This window comes from Juglans microcarpa x Juglans regia, chromosome 2D, assembly GCF_004785595.1.
Source record: "Juglans microcarpa x Juglans regia isolate MS1-56 chromosome 2D, Jm3101_v1.0, whole genome shotgun sequence".
In the NCBI taxonomy this organism is placed as follows: Eukaryota; Viridiplantae; Streptophyta; class Magnoliopsida; order Fagales; family Juglandaceae; genus Juglans; species Juglans microcarpa x Juglans regia.
The window spans coordinates 28,742,234-28,759,708 of NC_054596.1; the positions used below are offsets into that span (position 1 = coordinate 28,742,234).

The 17,475-nt window shown below is 31.2% G+C and overlaps 1 protein-coding gene across 1 annotated transcript; it reads left to right on the plus strand.

Moving 5' to 3' along the window:
• Positions 1 to 3,822: 3,822 nt before the first annotated feature.
• LOC121251265 (protein trichome birefringence-like 43) lies at positions 3,823 to 10,334 on the plus strand. Its single transcript, XM_041150623.1, has 5 exons — positions 3,823 to 4,118; positions 5,172 to 5,349; positions 9,026 to 9,204; positions 9,375 to 9,533; positions 9,918 to 10,334. The coding sequence occupies exons 1-5, from the start codon at positions 3,886 to 3,888 to the stop codon at positions 10,222 to 10,224; spliced, it is 1,056 nt and encodes a 351-aa protein (XP_041006557.1). The 5' UTR covers positions 3,823 to 3,885; the 3' UTR covers positions 10,225 to 10,334.
• The last annotated feature ends 7,141 nt before the right edge of the window (positions 10,335 to 17,475 follow it).

The following is a 17,475-nucleotide window of genomic DNA, read 5'->3' on the forward strand; positions in this document are numbered from 1 at the left end:
TTATATTTTTTTACCTGATTCACTTATTAGGATGAATTCAATCTCGACTTTGGCCGTAACGATGATTTGAGAACTGTGAATGAGTTGATGGCTACACTATTCCAACATCACAAAGGACAATGTCATGACCACTTCAAGAAATTTGAGATGTTGGAAGAGGCTGCACAATCCCCTTTCCAGCAGATGAAGTTAGATGATTGAAGAAAGTATTGTGATCTTTTCGCATCTCCAGATTATTAGGTATTTTACATTTATAACCTTTAATTATTTACATTCATATTCATTCTATATTATATATATATATATATTACAATTAACATTCTTAATTAATTTTGTAGCACTTGAGTTCTACAAATGCACATAATAGATACGCTTTGATTGTCCACCATTGTGCCGCTTCAATGTCATTCCAACGTCTTGCTGAAAAAATGATAATTAAAAAATTATAGAATTCATTTATTTTTCTGATATTCTTTTATTTAAGTACTAACATTATCTTTTTAAAATTGCTAATATCACTTTGTTAGAAACGTGATGATCCTGAAAACTTTTTCCTCATTCAAGTCTATATTGTTACTCTCACTAATGAGCATAGTGAGTAGATGGATCCTGCCGCTTCAAATAATTATGTAAGCAGTGTTAATTTTGTTAAATAAATTATGCAACATGTGAATACTTTATTATTTTTTTATTTCTTTTAATACGTTACTTATTAACGATGTGTTTTCTTTCAAATTGTAGGAAAAAATGGAGATGTAGTCAACTTTTGGAGAATCCTCTCCTAGTGATATAGACATATTCACACAAGTGCTCGGACCGTAGTCTAGTATGGCAAAAAGTTTGAGACGATCTTTCAAGTATAGATGTTCATCCTCCTCAACCTCATCGGCTTCACAAATTAATAATCGTACCAAAGATTTAGAAGCTGCACAACGTGAGAATGAGTATATAAGGTCGAGACAATAAGAGTTAGAGTCTCTCTTAGAGCGACAATCTTATTTAGTGACACGTTTGCAGGACCAACAGAGAGACCAGGAGGAAAGAATATACAGTGAAGTCCAAGAGCAAGTGCAACGGGAGATGATGGTGCAAATAAAGCGTGTTATGTCGTTGCAATAGAATCACAGTGGGCGATGAAAGAAGAAGAAATAAATTTTATCAATTTTATCAGAGTATATAACTAATTTTAATATCTAATTTTGAAATTTTATAAGACATTGTTAGTTGTTAATTGATGGTATGTAATATGATACAATTGATATGTTTTTAAATTTTATGAAATTAATATTTTTGATATGTACGTTCGAATGTAAATTAAAAACGTTTGAATATTGGTTCACATTCGAATCAACGTTCGAACGTGAATACACAAAATTATATAGTAACATTCGAACGTAGAACTCAACGTTCGAATGTACTCACCCTCAAATGAACAAAACGTTCGAATGATTAAGCGATTAATGTTCAAACAAACCTCCGAACGTACCACTTGCGTTTGAACGCTTCTTTGTTAACATTCGAAATAACGTCCAAACGATAAACCCGTTACATTTGAACATTGGTTCGTTAATATTCGAATGAAAATTTGAACGTTGTTTGCAATTAACGTTTGGACGCATAAACATTCGAATGTAAATATGATACATTCGAACTTGAATCAATGAACGTCAACTTCTGTCATTCGAACGCCAATCAGTTGGGTTGCTGTTCGAACATTTAATTGGACATCCAAACGTTATTTTCTATGACAAATCTCAACTGTCACAAAAAAAGGGAACGTTCGAACGTTACACCAAATGGAACACCTTCAACCGTCACAACAAATATTTTTAGTGACGTTTTGGTAATTTTTAGTGTTGGTTTCCTCTATCACAAAAGAAAAATTGTGTTTTGTTGTGAGTCATCATCTTTGTTTACCACCCATAATAGTATGTGAAATGAATCATCTTATGCACGTAGGCCACACTAAATCTCTTTATACCGTAGAGTTTTTTTTTTTTTTTTTTTTTTTAAAGGATAGATCAGATCATCGATCAATTATGGATAACAACTATAAAAGTATCGAAAAGGAAATGTGTTAATCCTAAAAGTGACTATTGCCTTTAGTGGTTGGGTGACTCTGACAAAATTCAGTGAAAATTTATATTAAAAAAAAGAAAAAAAAAACGCAGGGGAGAGACATGCATCTTGGAGGTAGCTAGATCCTAGCACCTAGCATAAAAGGGTTAGGTGTAAAAAGATAATTTCTCATTTTCTTGACATGCTATATATCATAATCCTTTTGCTTGCTATCAATGATAAGTACTTAAAATACACAAGCCAAGTTAATTTCGTTGATCTGATTGAATCGTACGTCTCCTATATAGGATTCATTAATTGTACATTAATTTTGTCCGTGAGGTGGTGATCGAAGCTCAAGATTGTGAGCATCATCTCATTCTCTAATGTCATTCCGAGGGGCATTAATATGCATGCGTTGGGTCCATACGTGTCGGAAAGAAACCAACCAACCGCAGGAGTTGGAAAGAATCCATCAGTTGGACAGTATAGTTCGCGCGCAACTTGAAATTAAGGAGAGTGGTATAACATACTCTCATCTAATCACAACTTGTAAAGTATCATGTGTTGCAGCACTAGATCATCATCGTAATTTCATTTGAAAGATGAATGATTATATATATATATATATATATATGTACGGGTATTTCTGAGATGTTTAGGCCAGAGTATTGACAATATTGCTTTCTCTATGGTAAGGCATTGGGAGATCATAATTTAGTAATTATTTGCTCTTTATTTTCTTTTTTCGTTTTGAAAAAAATGGATACATGATTATTGGATTATTCAGATCATCTACAGTTCCTATATAAACTCTAAAGTACTCTAAAATGGGAGAAAAATAGACATAATTTAGGCCCTTCGGCATTTATAATATTTCGAGTATTAAACTTTTGGGACAACATTAATTGTTTAATAAATATTATATGATCTACTTCATATGTCTCTCACTCTCACTTTCTATCTTAAAGTTCGGATAAAAACTCTAGAAGATCCGAACTCTAGAATATTAATTGTCCTAGGCCTTTGGACAGGTTTTACTTGTTAATCATAATTAACATCACTGAAGAAGAGCTATAAGTTTGGATTAGATGCTCTGTACTAGTACTTGCACAGATCGTTTCAGAAAAATAATTGGAGTGCATAGAGATCAGAATTAAGGAGTATTTGCCACTTAAATATTCTCGCTAAAGAGTCATACGTAAATGACAGCAACTTTTCACTGACTATTAAACAAAGTTTATGTTTTATACAGCCCAAGTTTTCTTCCAAAAAACATTATATTAAAAAGAAGCAATATATATTAATAAGGGGTATTTACAAATTTATTATGATCGAGTTATATATAATTGAAAGGGCCGGGTATCGAAGTTTCACCAATCATCAATAATATTGTCAAAGACATTTGGTCTGGTTGGCATAACTCTCAACCTCCATAATAGAGGTCAGCCTCCGTAAGAGAGGCCTGGAGTTCGATATTTCCTAAAAAAAAAAAATCATTAATAATATTAATACATGATGAGTTTTTATGCTCAATTGTGGTTTGAAAAATGATTTTGGGTCAGTAAAGCTTACGAAAAAAGCCATGAATTAATAGGTAAAGATCGACAGCTTAAAAATATTTTCAACGAAGAGCTCCATAAGTGATAGAAAAAGAGGTTAATTAAGGCCGTTTGTAAAATAATTGCCACTAAAGATTTATTAGTGAATGACACGTGCATAATATTCACTACTATATACACACCCATCTTTCCTCTATATATTTATTCAGAATCACATTCCTTGTGAGTTTCACCAACTCTCTCTCTCTAGCTCTCTCTCTCTCTCATGGGTGCTTCTTATTTTGTTGGAGCAGTACTGCTACTCATAGCTCTCTTGCACCAAGGGAATTGTGGGTGTGACTTTTACAAAGGAAGCTGGGTTCGGGATGAGTCATATCCTCTTTATGATTCATCAAGCTGTCCATTCATGGAGAAGGAGTTCAATTGCCAAAAGAATGGGCGTCCAGACAAAGAATATCTCAAATATAGATGGCAGCCCACTGGCTGCAACTTACCCAGGTAATTACCTCTCTTTCGGCGCTCTGTCTCCTTTCTTTTGTAGGCTACATGCTTGATTGCTAATTGCTGCTTTTATATCCACTTTCATCAGATGATTTTGTACGTTCCAGATGTTTTCTAATTTTCTTGCTATTTAAGATCGAGTTTCTGGATTGTTTCACTCTTTTCTCGGATGATGCATGAAGCTGGCGTTGAGAAACATTCCAGCATTCTGCAACGCATAACTAAGATTTTTGTTATAATTAAGTTCTTATTTTTGGGCTTTGATCTCCCTCGCTCTCATAAATGTCAATTAATTATTTCGATTGAAAGAGACAGTACGTACTTATAAGTAATTCAGAACAAATTAGTGTTGGGTAATAATATTGTTATGGAAGTATGTATATCATGTTGATTTAGAAGCTAATATACATGTGTATGTATATATATATATATATATATATATATATATATTTATATATGTTGATGCGATTAACTTCTGGCTGACCGAAGGCCAAAGTGCCGTGCTAGCTCATCCAAAAATTAATAGATAAGCACATAAAATATAAATAAAAAGAGACACAAAGATTTACATTATTTGACATAAAGACCTATGCCCAAGGGTTGTTTGAGGGCACTTGAACGACCAGAGGTAGAAGTCGTTTATGTTGAACTACGTAAATTTCTATCTCAATCTCTTTATTTACGTTTTACATACTTTATTTTTTATATATTCTATGGATGATTATTCGAATACCATATCAACGTTCTAGTCACTATTATGGACCATTCCATCGTATTATTTGGCTTCGGCCACATCGGACAAATGCATCAACATACATACATATACATATATATATATATATATATGTATGTATGTATTCGTGTCATGATATGCATGCATCAAAGGAGGCTTGATTCTTGAATATTTCTTATAATAGAGACAAATTTGTTCGAAAATCTTAAGTTGCTTTCATCCTCACAAATAATTAGCAGTGAAACAAGAAAGAAAGAAAGAAAAAAGATCACAACAAGAAAAAAATGGTTCACATGCAATTGAATTTGTTGATGTAGATTCGATGGTCGAGAGTTGTTGAAGAGGCTGAGAGGGAAAAGCGTAATCTTTGTGGGGGACTCGTTGAGCATGAACCAATGGATGTCACTCAATTGCATGCTTCATACAGCTGTACCAGAGGCTAACTACACCTTAATCAGAGCTTTTGGATCAGATATCTCCACATTCACTTTCCCGGTTAGATTTATTAATTATCATTTTCTAACCTCTTCTCGCTTTTACTACATATATATATATATATATATATATATTTTCTGTCGGTGCATATTTTTTAAGCCAATCATTTCTAGTTTGGAATTAGCACATAAACGACAATTAACGTTCCGCCACCCGATTGCAAAAACAAAAAGACCACCTTTTTGTGGCAGCTTTTAGACCACCGTAAAAATCATGTGTCATCATATTGCAACAAAATTCTCATTACTATCGATTCTGTTGCAGCGCCATATTAGTCGCTGCCGAAAACCATATATGTTGTAGATATATCTTAGTTCCTGTATAATTCAATACAACAAGTAATATTAATAGTTAATTGTTTTGTGCCAAAATGGACAGGTTCGCTTATTATATATATAGTAGAAAATTATATATAGTACTGCCGGTAATGTTTTTGTTAATTATTTGAAAAAACAAATGGTGTAATTTTGGTCGTTGTTTTTGGAGTCATATTTGAGCAAAAAATGATATTTGCAATCGCGTATTACATAAATGCGGTGCAAAGGCGGTGCAATCGCTTTGAAATAAGTGAGTAAATACAAGACCTATATAAAAAAAAAAAAAAAAAAAAAAAAAAAAAAAAAAAAAAAAACTAATTTGTTAATAGTAGACCCTACTCTTTTTCAAAATGATTATACGACACTTATACATTCTACGACTGTATGTAACATTACTCTATTAGAGCATATGTCTAGATTCGTTGCTTTAGAATTGCTGGCGAATTAGATATATATGTCTAGGCATATCAGTACATGAGTTTGTAAGCCATAATGCGAGAATTATGTATAGGATGTTTAATAAGTTAAGGAGAATAAAAGAAAACATGTGGAAATTCTAAATTTGATAGTAATCATGAATTTATAAATATTTACTTCCTTTATAAAAAGGAGAGTCTCACGGGTTCTACTCTGTTTCTCTATGCATGTGAATAAACCCGAAGGTAGGTTTGCATTCCGGCATTATAAGTTTGATGAGATCAACTTGAAAAATCTGAACAAGTGAAAATATTAGGATAAGGGTGCACACCTTCAGCTATATATCATGATTTATTCGAGTATTGCAAATAAATCAAGAATGTTAGGCTAGAGACTTACCCCGCATGACTTGCATCTTCTTCATGATTACAATCTATATTTTACCAATAGGCAATTGCCAATTGCAATGATTGGTCTTTGAAATACTAGATCTAATTAAGCTGCCAACATGCATTAATTTGGTGAGGTTTGGATGATGAGATGATTTGAGATAATTTTAGATAAAAGCTGTTAAATAAAATATAGTTAGAATATTATCTTTTAATATTATTACTATTTCGGGATTTTAAAAAATTAAATTGTTTATTATATTTTGTGTGAAAATTTGAAAAAATTGTAATGATGAGATAAGATAAAATGAAATTAGTTGAAGTAATTCTTGAATCCAAACCGGGCATTAATATTAAATTATCATTGAACCTACGGCTGGATGGAGGGTCATCTACCCCAGCGACTGGGGTGGATGACTGTCATACCTCATATGATATGGATAAGAGTAGGTAATGTATGAGATTCCACATTGGTTGGGAAGGAGAAATTCTTGCTCTTTATAAGATTGCAATAGGGTTCTAATTGTATCATTGACTAGTCCTTTTTTAATATAGACCATGTGGTTTGGACCTTCTATTGGGGCGTTACAAATGGTATCAGAGCCTATCCCAACCAGAAATGTAGGACTTGAGCCGTGTCATCTACAATGGATAGGCCCGACGAGAACGTTGGGAATTTAAGGGAGGTATATTGTGATATCCCATATGATATGAATAAGAGTAGATAGTGTATATGATCTTACATTGGTTGGAAATGAGAAGTTTTTACTCTTTATAAGGTTATAATGAGACTCCAATTGTATCATTGATTAGTCTTTTTAAAATATAGGTTATGTGATTTGAACCTTCTATTAAGACGTTACAAAGACTTAATTAAAATACTAGAGCAGGGCTCAGGTGGGATACCTGCCTTCCTAACACGTTTTTACCTACCGACCGGGGTCAAATGTATACTTCAAAAAAATCCTAATTCTACCCTAACAATTTTTTTCTTTCCAGCCCACGCCTCCATCTATTATTGAATGGACCAAACCGATTTACATCCATACTCACAATATAGCCTAGTATGCCCAACTTTTTCTAGCCATTATGCTCGGGTTTCTAAGCATTCCTTGAACCCGAGTTCCGAAGTGGCATTTTATACATAAACATAAAGGCACTAAGTTCCAGCAACTAAAATTTATAGATTAACTATTATTTATCTATATATATGTTATTAGTTTTAAAATGATATTTAAGATGTAGATCTAGATTATAATAAAGTTGTTTAATAGGATCTTATTTATTAAGCTTAATTAATCAATCCGGTATTACATTTATATCTCTTTTTGGATATGTGTATTTTTTGATCTATATATTTGTGTTGATTGAGCATGTAATGTTAGGCCTCGTTTATTTTCAAAAAACTTCTCAACTCATTTCATCTAAATATTATTACAATTTTTTTAAATTTTCATACAAAATAAAATAAACAATTCAACTTTTTCAAATCTCAAAACAAAAATAATATTAAAAATATATATTCTAACAATATTTTATTCAAATTTTAACTTTAATTTCAAAAAATCTCATTTTTGAAAACAAATGAGGAAACTTTGGATATGCATTTTTGTGTTGTATTGCGAATTTGGAATTTGGAATCTGGAGATCAGATTGTTGGGGATGAAAAATTTGCCCTTCCGTCTAGCGGGGATGGGAGGTCAAGTGGTTGAGCGAGGATAGGAGCGGGGTGGAGATTTTCCACCTTGCCGAGGTGGGGGCGGAGAGGCAATGCTACCCATTCATATTATGGGTTGGGTAGCACGCCTAATTAAACATCTTTCTTTCAATATTGTATTGGAGATAATTCTAAGGCTTTGTTTTCATTTTGAGGTTGATTCTAATAATAACGAAAACGTTTTATCAATAAATTTATTTTCTTTTATATTAGAAACAATGTTGAGTCTACTTACCAATTATGGCCAATAAACAACGTAATACAAATTTTGGTAATAACAAATAGAATGTGTCTAAATAAACTTATTGATCCATCGGCATCATATAATCTTCATTTAGACTCGGTGACAAATAGAATGTGTCTAAATAAACTCTTTATATATGAAACCAAGTAATAGAGTACCCATGTCACTTGATAGAGTACACGGAACGATATATCTTAACTTTGATAAAACACTGTTTCGACGTAAGGTAAAAAAAAAAAAAAAAAAGTTATAATAATAATAATAAAAAAAAAAACTAGTGGTTATAATGTGTTACATCCGTTAAATATAGAAATGGGTGAATTGGAAAAGGAGAAATGATACCCCAATTTTTATTATTTATTTTATTTTATTGATATGACACTATAATGTGGTGTCACGTAAAAATATTTAAAAATTAAAAAAAAGAAAAAGATAGAAGGAATATAGAATTTAATTTATAGTCTTCATCTTTTTGTCTTTTTCAGTCTTATTTTATTTTAAATATATATTTATAAACTTTTTAATAAGCACGTTAAGGAGGAAATTAAAAGTACTGAGAATTCATCATCATATATACTACATTAATTCACAGGAATACAATGTTAAGCTGTCGCTTTACCGCCACGCATTAATAGTCGATATTGTACGGAAAAGCATTGGGAGGGTTCTTAAACTGGACTCGGTCGATGAGGGCGCCAAGGTGTGGACTGGAAACGACGTACTGATTTTCAATTCATGGCATTGGTGGACTCGTACAGGAAGAAAACAACGGTACGTAGCTAGATCTAGCTAGCTAGCTAGGAGCCCTATAATATTTAATATTTATCAATACATTTAATTAAGACGTACTTTTTTTTTTTTAATTTATATGTTTCGTGCATGCATGCAATATTAGTACTCTATTTTGCTTGAGTAATTAGTTTTAGATCAAACTGTTGCAGATGGGATTTTATTGAAGAAGGAAGTAAGACGTACAAAGATATGGAACGTTTGGTTGCATTCGAGAAAGGGTTGAAAACATGGGCTAAATGGGTTGACTCAAATGTCGACCCTCTGAAAACCAAGGTCTTCTTTCAAGGTGTTTCTCCAGATCATTCAAAGTAAGTACACTATATAATATTATTATAGCTTCCTTCTAGGGGTGTAACGGATCCGATTTGGTCCGATTTTATACATTTTTTTTAAAATCGAACTGATATACATCGATTTTAAAAATTTAAGAACTGATACTAAACCGATTCGATACCAAAACTGCAACTTCAAGTTTTTCTAGTTTTGGTCTATTTTTCGATTTTACATATTATTTATGTTAGTAAAAATATAATGATTATATATACTAAACTATTAGTTTATTTATATTATTTTATAAATATATTATTTTATAATAATTAACACATACTAGTATAAAATAGAATATAACTATGGTCACTTTGTGAAGCTGATGGTCGAATATGTTTTGAATTTTGTATGTTTTATGGAATCAGTGGAAGCTTTTGGGGGGAAGCAAGTGCAAATCAATGTGAAGGACAAGCACAACCGGTGGCTGGTTCAAATTATCCAGGAGGTCCACATCCAGCAGAGCTAGTGGCAGAGAAAGTGATAAGGACTATCTCCAGGCCAGTCCACTTGCTCAAGGTTACAACCCTATCACAGCTACGTAAAGATGGACATCCGTCATTCTACCATGGGCACGGCCATGCTCACAGGCTCATGGATTGCACCCATTGGTGCCTAGCTGGGGTACCTGATACATGGAATCAACTCTTATATGCAGCTCTTATTCAGAATTAGGACATTCACTATTTTTGCCCGCCAATAATGTTGTTTGAGAAAATATCAATAATTGTGGAATCTTTGACGCATTAATAAATAAATCTCACATGACCCTATGAATTTTTTTTTTTTTTTCCCTTGTTGTCTTCTTTTCTTCCAAGAATTTCTTTCATGATGTTTGCCTTCTTGATTCTGGTTTTTTTGCTTTATTTTAGCTGGAGAACACGAAATATCTTTTGTTAACTGGACAAAAATCATTTCACTGATTGATAAGATCGGAAGCTCCACCATTAAAACAATAGATTAATGACTCGTTTGGATAGTAAGATAAAATGAAATGATTTTAAATATGTTGAATAATATATTATTAAAATATTATTTTTTAATATTATTATTTTAAAATTTAAAAAAATTAAATTATTTATTATATTTTATGTGAAAATCTAGATTTAGACATTAATTAAGAGAATTGAACTAAATGAGGCAATAGTCTAGCGCTAGCTAGCTATACACTTCTCAAACAAGGAAGGAGAGAGAGAGAGAGTCATAACAAACTAGTAAACTATCATCTTATTATTTCATAATGTATTATTAGATAATTAAAGATTATTTATTATATTTTATTTGTGAACCTAGCTATCATCTAATACTACATAATAGGATGATGAGAATATGATGAGAAAAATTGAATAAATTATTGATGTGTTACAAAGATATTGTCTAAAATCCAATGGAAGAGTAGGATCTCCTAAAACTCTTATTTCAAAGATAGACGCAAATCCTTAACATTTATTCAGATTTTAATTATTTAAGACCCACCGTTTTCTGCCTCCACAAAATTCACGTCCTAGAATTCGAACAAAATTTCTCTTGGGAATTTCAATACATCAAATGGAATAGTTTATAGGTTTACCTTTTTAAAGACGATGAATACAAAGTCAGCTCTTACGGTTTTGGTATTATTCTTCGTTTGGAATCTAAACTCAACTTGACTCATCATTATAATTCTTTTTAAATTTCAACACAAAATATAATAAATAATTCAATTTTTTTAAATTTTTAAATAATAATAATATTAAAAAATAATATTCTAACAATTTTTTATTATCTCAACTCAACTCAACTCAGTTCAACATTCAAACGCAGTAATATAAATTTATATTGGTTGGAAAATTCTGTATTTTAAGTTGAAATATTACTTCGTTTGGATCATCAACTTTAAGGCTGCGTTTGGATATTGAACTGAGTTGAGTTGAGTTGAGATGATAAAATATTGTTAGAATATTATTTTTTAATATTAATATTATTTTAAAATTTAAAAAAATTAAATTATTTATTATATTTAGTGTTAAAATTTAAAAAATTGTAATGATGAGTTGAGATGATTTTAAGAAACAACGGAAGCTAATTAAAATTGCTACTCGTGTTTCTCAATTGAGATTTTTAATTAATGTCATTTTAAGATTAATAAAATTGATCTTTCCATTTGTAATATATTAGTAAGCAGTTAAATATTCTAACGCCATATGCCAAATGGCATACCACCTATCACGAAGCTCGTAGGGCTACCTCAGGCTAGGAGCAACTCATGGCAATCTAGACTGTCAGATCATTGGCAATGATTTTGCTATTATCAAGTTTAAAATTTAGTTAAAATTTTAATTTTTGATTATAATATTAATTTTTGATTAGATGAGTCTATATTAGACTAGCCATCTTAAAGTCAAAATAATAAGATAATATTATATATTTTAATAATATTTGACATTTCTTTTTTATATTTTATAAGTACACTTCATATATTTTAATAATATTTGATAAAAAAACATTATACAATTCACATCAGTACAAGACAAAATTGAAATTTTTTTCCCCTAAATTAAAGTTTTATCACAACAAACCCAGCTGATTGTGTAGTAAGACAATGTCAACATATGCCTTAGCTGACAATCACTTTGCTTCCATTGATATCCACCTATTGTAGGAGCATTATACTGAGATATTGTAAATTATATCATAGACTGATCCAGACAAGGCATCAAGAAGGATATCTAAACACTTAAAACATTGAAACATGAATTAACATCGGCTACAGAGTTCTACAGAAACCCAAGCTGTTTCTTCATATCTTCCACCATCTTTTTCTCGCTTCTGAAAGTAGTCTTGATGGCATCTAACTCCCTCGTATATGGTTGAATTTCATCATCTCTATATAGACTTATAGTATATACTAGATAAAAAAAAAAAAAAAAAAAAAAAAAAAAAAAAAAAAAAACCCAAACCCTTTTAGATAAAGTTAAGATATTCTATATTTAATTTGTGATTTAACTGGCCAATTACTTCATGCTTGGTGATTATTCTCCTAGAAAAACATGAGCAAAAAACAAACACTATAACAAATTTGAGCTTTTGGGCCGAAATTATTTTTTCATCCCAAAAAGTCATTTTCTGGGACAAAATTTAAATTTCATCCTAAAAATTGATGACTTTACAAAATCGTTCTAACGGTCAAATAACCGTTCGAACAGTATTTTTTGTGACGATTTTAATCATCTCAAAAAGTTTTTACCGTTCGAAAGATAAAAAATACGTTCGAACAGTAAAATCTTGGCGGGGAAGTAATTTATTATGGCGGGAAAAGTTCACAACTGTTCGAACGATGATTTATTGTGTTCGAACGGAAAATATTTGATGGCAAAACCTCGCGGGAAGGTTTCTAAACTGTTCGAACGGAATATATTTAGTTAGAACATATTCAAGCATCACATTTATACATTCGAAGGTATAATATTAATCTTGGTACGAAACTCAAAATATAAAAAATATATATATCATATATACAAATTCATTAATTAATTTTATGTAATTAATTTAAAAATATTTTAATGATTTCTTTTATGTTAAATATGATTTTTAGTTAAATAAATATTATTAACCATACACTACATAATATAAATCAATAATTATTCTAGAAAAGATAAAATATTTAATTTACAAATAAAGCAAATTATTAGAACACCATATATATTGTCCATAACTATAACAAAAAAAAAATATAAGTAAAAAATATAAACTACTGTGATGCGAGGTCTCTACACACATCCTCGACTGCAGCTAATTGTCTCTCTACTTGTGTCAGTCTAGTACTGAGCGTGACCTGAGTTGTATTGTTGGCATTCATCTCTGTACGTAACCCAGAGATGGTAGCCATAATCTCTGTACGCAACTTAGACATGGCAGTATACACTGCATCAATCACTGCTGATGTGTGTACATCAATCTCAGCATGCAAGATGTCGGCCATCTCCTTGCGAGTAGATGTGCGTCGCCCTGTGTAGATGTCTGACTAGCCGATACTCCAGTATCTCCCGGCTGTGCATCTCTCTGAATCTTAGCCCTGTCAGGAACAGCTCCACGAAAATGAAATCTCGAGTGTCCCGTGCTCCGTGACAGGGTGGTGCTGTTGATCGGTCTCATCGGCTCCCGGGAACGCTCGGTAGGTTCGGGCACGACCCCTGCATGTAGCAAAAATTGAGTGATGAGGATCCCAAACGACAGTATATCTGTCGTAATGAACCGTGCCTCTGATCAGATCCTCTCAAATATATAACCCACGAGGTCGATTGAGATGCCACGAGCAACTCGTATCATAAATCTCGCTTGATCCATGCCGATCTTGGTCTTGTGCTGCTGAGGGTAAATATTGTTGACGATGATCAAATTCATGATCTTGAAGAAAGAAGATAAATCTGCCTGCCTAATACTCTTCGTCTCATCGTACACTGGAGCATCTGGACCAACAATCAAGTCTCTGACCTCATGATCAACAAGTGTATCGATCTCATCTGTGTAAACTAGTCCCTCGTCCTGAGACATCCCTGCATTACCTGAAAGATCAGACTCTCTAGGCGGCAGGTTCGGATAGACATCAAGAAGCCTAGGAATACCCAGATATGCAGTAAGTCCGTCCGCTGAAAATATAACAGGAGCTCCTAGGACATAGATCCTGTATGCCCTTCCATCGTCTAGGCTGGCACCGTCGAGCTCTTTATAGAACTCAGTAATGATCTCAATGTAGGAAATGAGCTTCATTCCTTCTTCTCACTGATCTAAGATTGGTGCCCAACCATGATCATTGAATACTGATGGGAGGGAATGACCCTCCCATATAAGAGCCACAAAATCAGACAGTTTTACCTATCGCTCAAGTAAAATAGTCCGCTCTCGAACTATTTGGATAGAAGGTTCCCCTAATCTACCACGTTTACGATCCCTATAAGACATTATTATGCACATGAAATTTTAAAAATAAAATATATATTCAACATTAGTGATAAAAACTAATTACGACGAAAAGATTTACAAAATTATATACTAATAGCAATTTAATAAATTAATTGATAGAATAATTCAATAAAATGATGAAAACAATTTAATAAGCTAATACAAAGTAAACAGTTTGAATTTAATATAAAATGTTCGAACGATAAAATATATGGTCGAACGGACATTGAAAACCGTTCGAATGTTTTAAAACTGTTCGAACGAAAGGGTTAAATGGTTCGAATACGTTCGAACGGAAACCAGATCGAGCTCGGCCATGGTTGAGTCAACTCAACGGCCATGAAAACACCCAAAAAAGCATCGATTCCGTGGTTTCTTCGACAAAACACATACTACTCTTCATTTCTAAACATCCTACGGTAGATTTATGGTGTTTTACGGTGATTATTGATGAAAAAAATACAATTTTTCTCAAAAAAATGAATAAAACCATAAAATCATAAAATAAACGGTAAAATAACTTTTAAAATGCATACCTTCACTTGGGAGGAAGAGTGTTTGATATAGGTGCTGATTACGGCGGCAGATGGAGGCGATTGATGGGCGTTCAAACGTTTTCTCTTGTTTTCAAATGGTGGGGACGACGGCGTGAGAGAAATCTCTGCTCGCGATAACTTATATGTGCATAACCGTTCAAACGGTTTTAAACTACTGTTCGAACGTTAATATTTAATTCTCGAACGGTATTTGTTTTAAGTTTAGTAAAAATTTATATTAAATGTATATTAAATTTATAATCCTATAAAATAATATAATATAAATACTATTATAGTAGATTATATATACTGTAATATATATGTAATATTATAATAATATTATAATATATTAATATTATAATATACTACACAATATATATTATGATAGTATAATACTTTAAATGAAAACATAATAACTTATATGTATTTTATTATAGTATAATAGTAATATATCATAATACTTTACTATCAAAGTGTTATATATGAGGTTGTAATATATATATATATATATATGTGTGTGTGTGTGTGTGATAGCATATAGTACTACATGCTATGAGTGTATACTTAACTAATATATATCATACTATATATTCCATTATACTTTACTATATAAGTTATATATGATAGTTTACAACATATATATATATATATATATAGAGTATAGATTACTAATATACTATCATCTTATAAATTTCTCTATACTTTACTATGTGATCTTAATATATTTGAGGCTATATATATGTGAGTATATATTACTAATACATATGATCTTATATGTTCCACTTGTATGTTTTTATAGGATAATATATATATATATATGATATGATATGATATATATGATATATAGTATAGATTACTATATATCATATAGTATATATTAGTAATATGTTTTCCCTTATACTAATTTAGTATAGTATAATATATATGATACTATATATATGATATATATATATATATATATTACTAATAGATATCATCTTATATTTTTATAGTATACTTTAGTATACTATACTATATCTATGATATTTAGTATAGATTACTATATATATGATAGTATATATTACTGTATATATGATAATATATATAACTAATACATATGATCTTATAATACTTTTCTTTTAGTGATGATAAAAATATATTTAAATATTAAGGTGATGTGTTCGAATGATACTCGTAAACCGTTTGAACACATTATTTGCGTTTGAACTTATGAAAAAACATTCGAACGTATTATTGCAATGGTGGAAAAACATCCCGCCAATTAATGACTTTGGATAACCGTTCGAATTTTCTTTGTTATAGTTCGAACGGATTATTGCAGTGGTGGGAAAACACCAATTAAAGAGTCTTGGATAACCGTTCCAACGTAATTTTTAGCCGATCGAACGGTAATCCAGAAATTTGTGCGAGCGGGAAAATTGGCATGCTGAAATTTTTCGCGTGGGACCGCACTTTATTTACGTTCGAACGGTTGGTCATATCTTATATTCTTTCCGCACGCCGTCAGTCCCTCATTTTTCTCTCCTCTCTTTCACTCTTTTCCGTTTTCTCTCCAAAATCTTACATTTTCTTCACACAATCCTTCATTTTATCATCTTACAAAGATGATTGCTTAGTATATTTTACTTAAAAGTATGACTTTCTTTGCCATTTTACTTCTAAATCTATCATTTTTTTATTGATTTTGTAGTTTATATATATATATATTGTGTAGGTATTTGTTAGATTAAACACAAAATATGTTGTATGTTTGTAGTGTTTTTTGAATATGAGTTTATGATATTTTGTGAGATAGTACTCGTCTAAACTGGCTGGTGTTTGGAATATGAGTTGAGACCGTTCGAACATGGTTATATACCGTTCAAATGGATAAACATGTTCGAACAGTATATTACCTTGTTCGAACGGTTTCAAAAAATATCTTAAACTGTCATATAAATATAGTATAATATAGTAGATTATATATAGTATATATATGTAGGAATTAATAATACTTAAACTCATATTAATATTTAAAATATAATAGTTGTAAAAACTATCTTACAACAAACTTAAAGGGGATAAAATTATATTATAAAAACATAAGGATTATTAATATTAAACTATGAGGACTAACTTAACAAATAATAGAAGATAATTTTAATTAAACTTAAAATTAACTATAATGTATAATCAAGCTAATAAGTAATACCCATGATATATATAATGTATCATCTTGTATTCTCTCATTTTTTTATTATTGTTGTGTTTTAATATCGTATCTTCTACTTGGCATTGAAATAAATCTTAGACCCATTCGAGAGTTATCAATAATGTTGAACGGTTGATTGATAACTCTTGAATTGTCTAGAGTGGACAGTTTGGGATTGTAAGATCATTCTCGCAAACTATCAAACTATATCTGTTGCATCCGACATTATGACTTTGGTAGAATCATCCTTATTGTTCT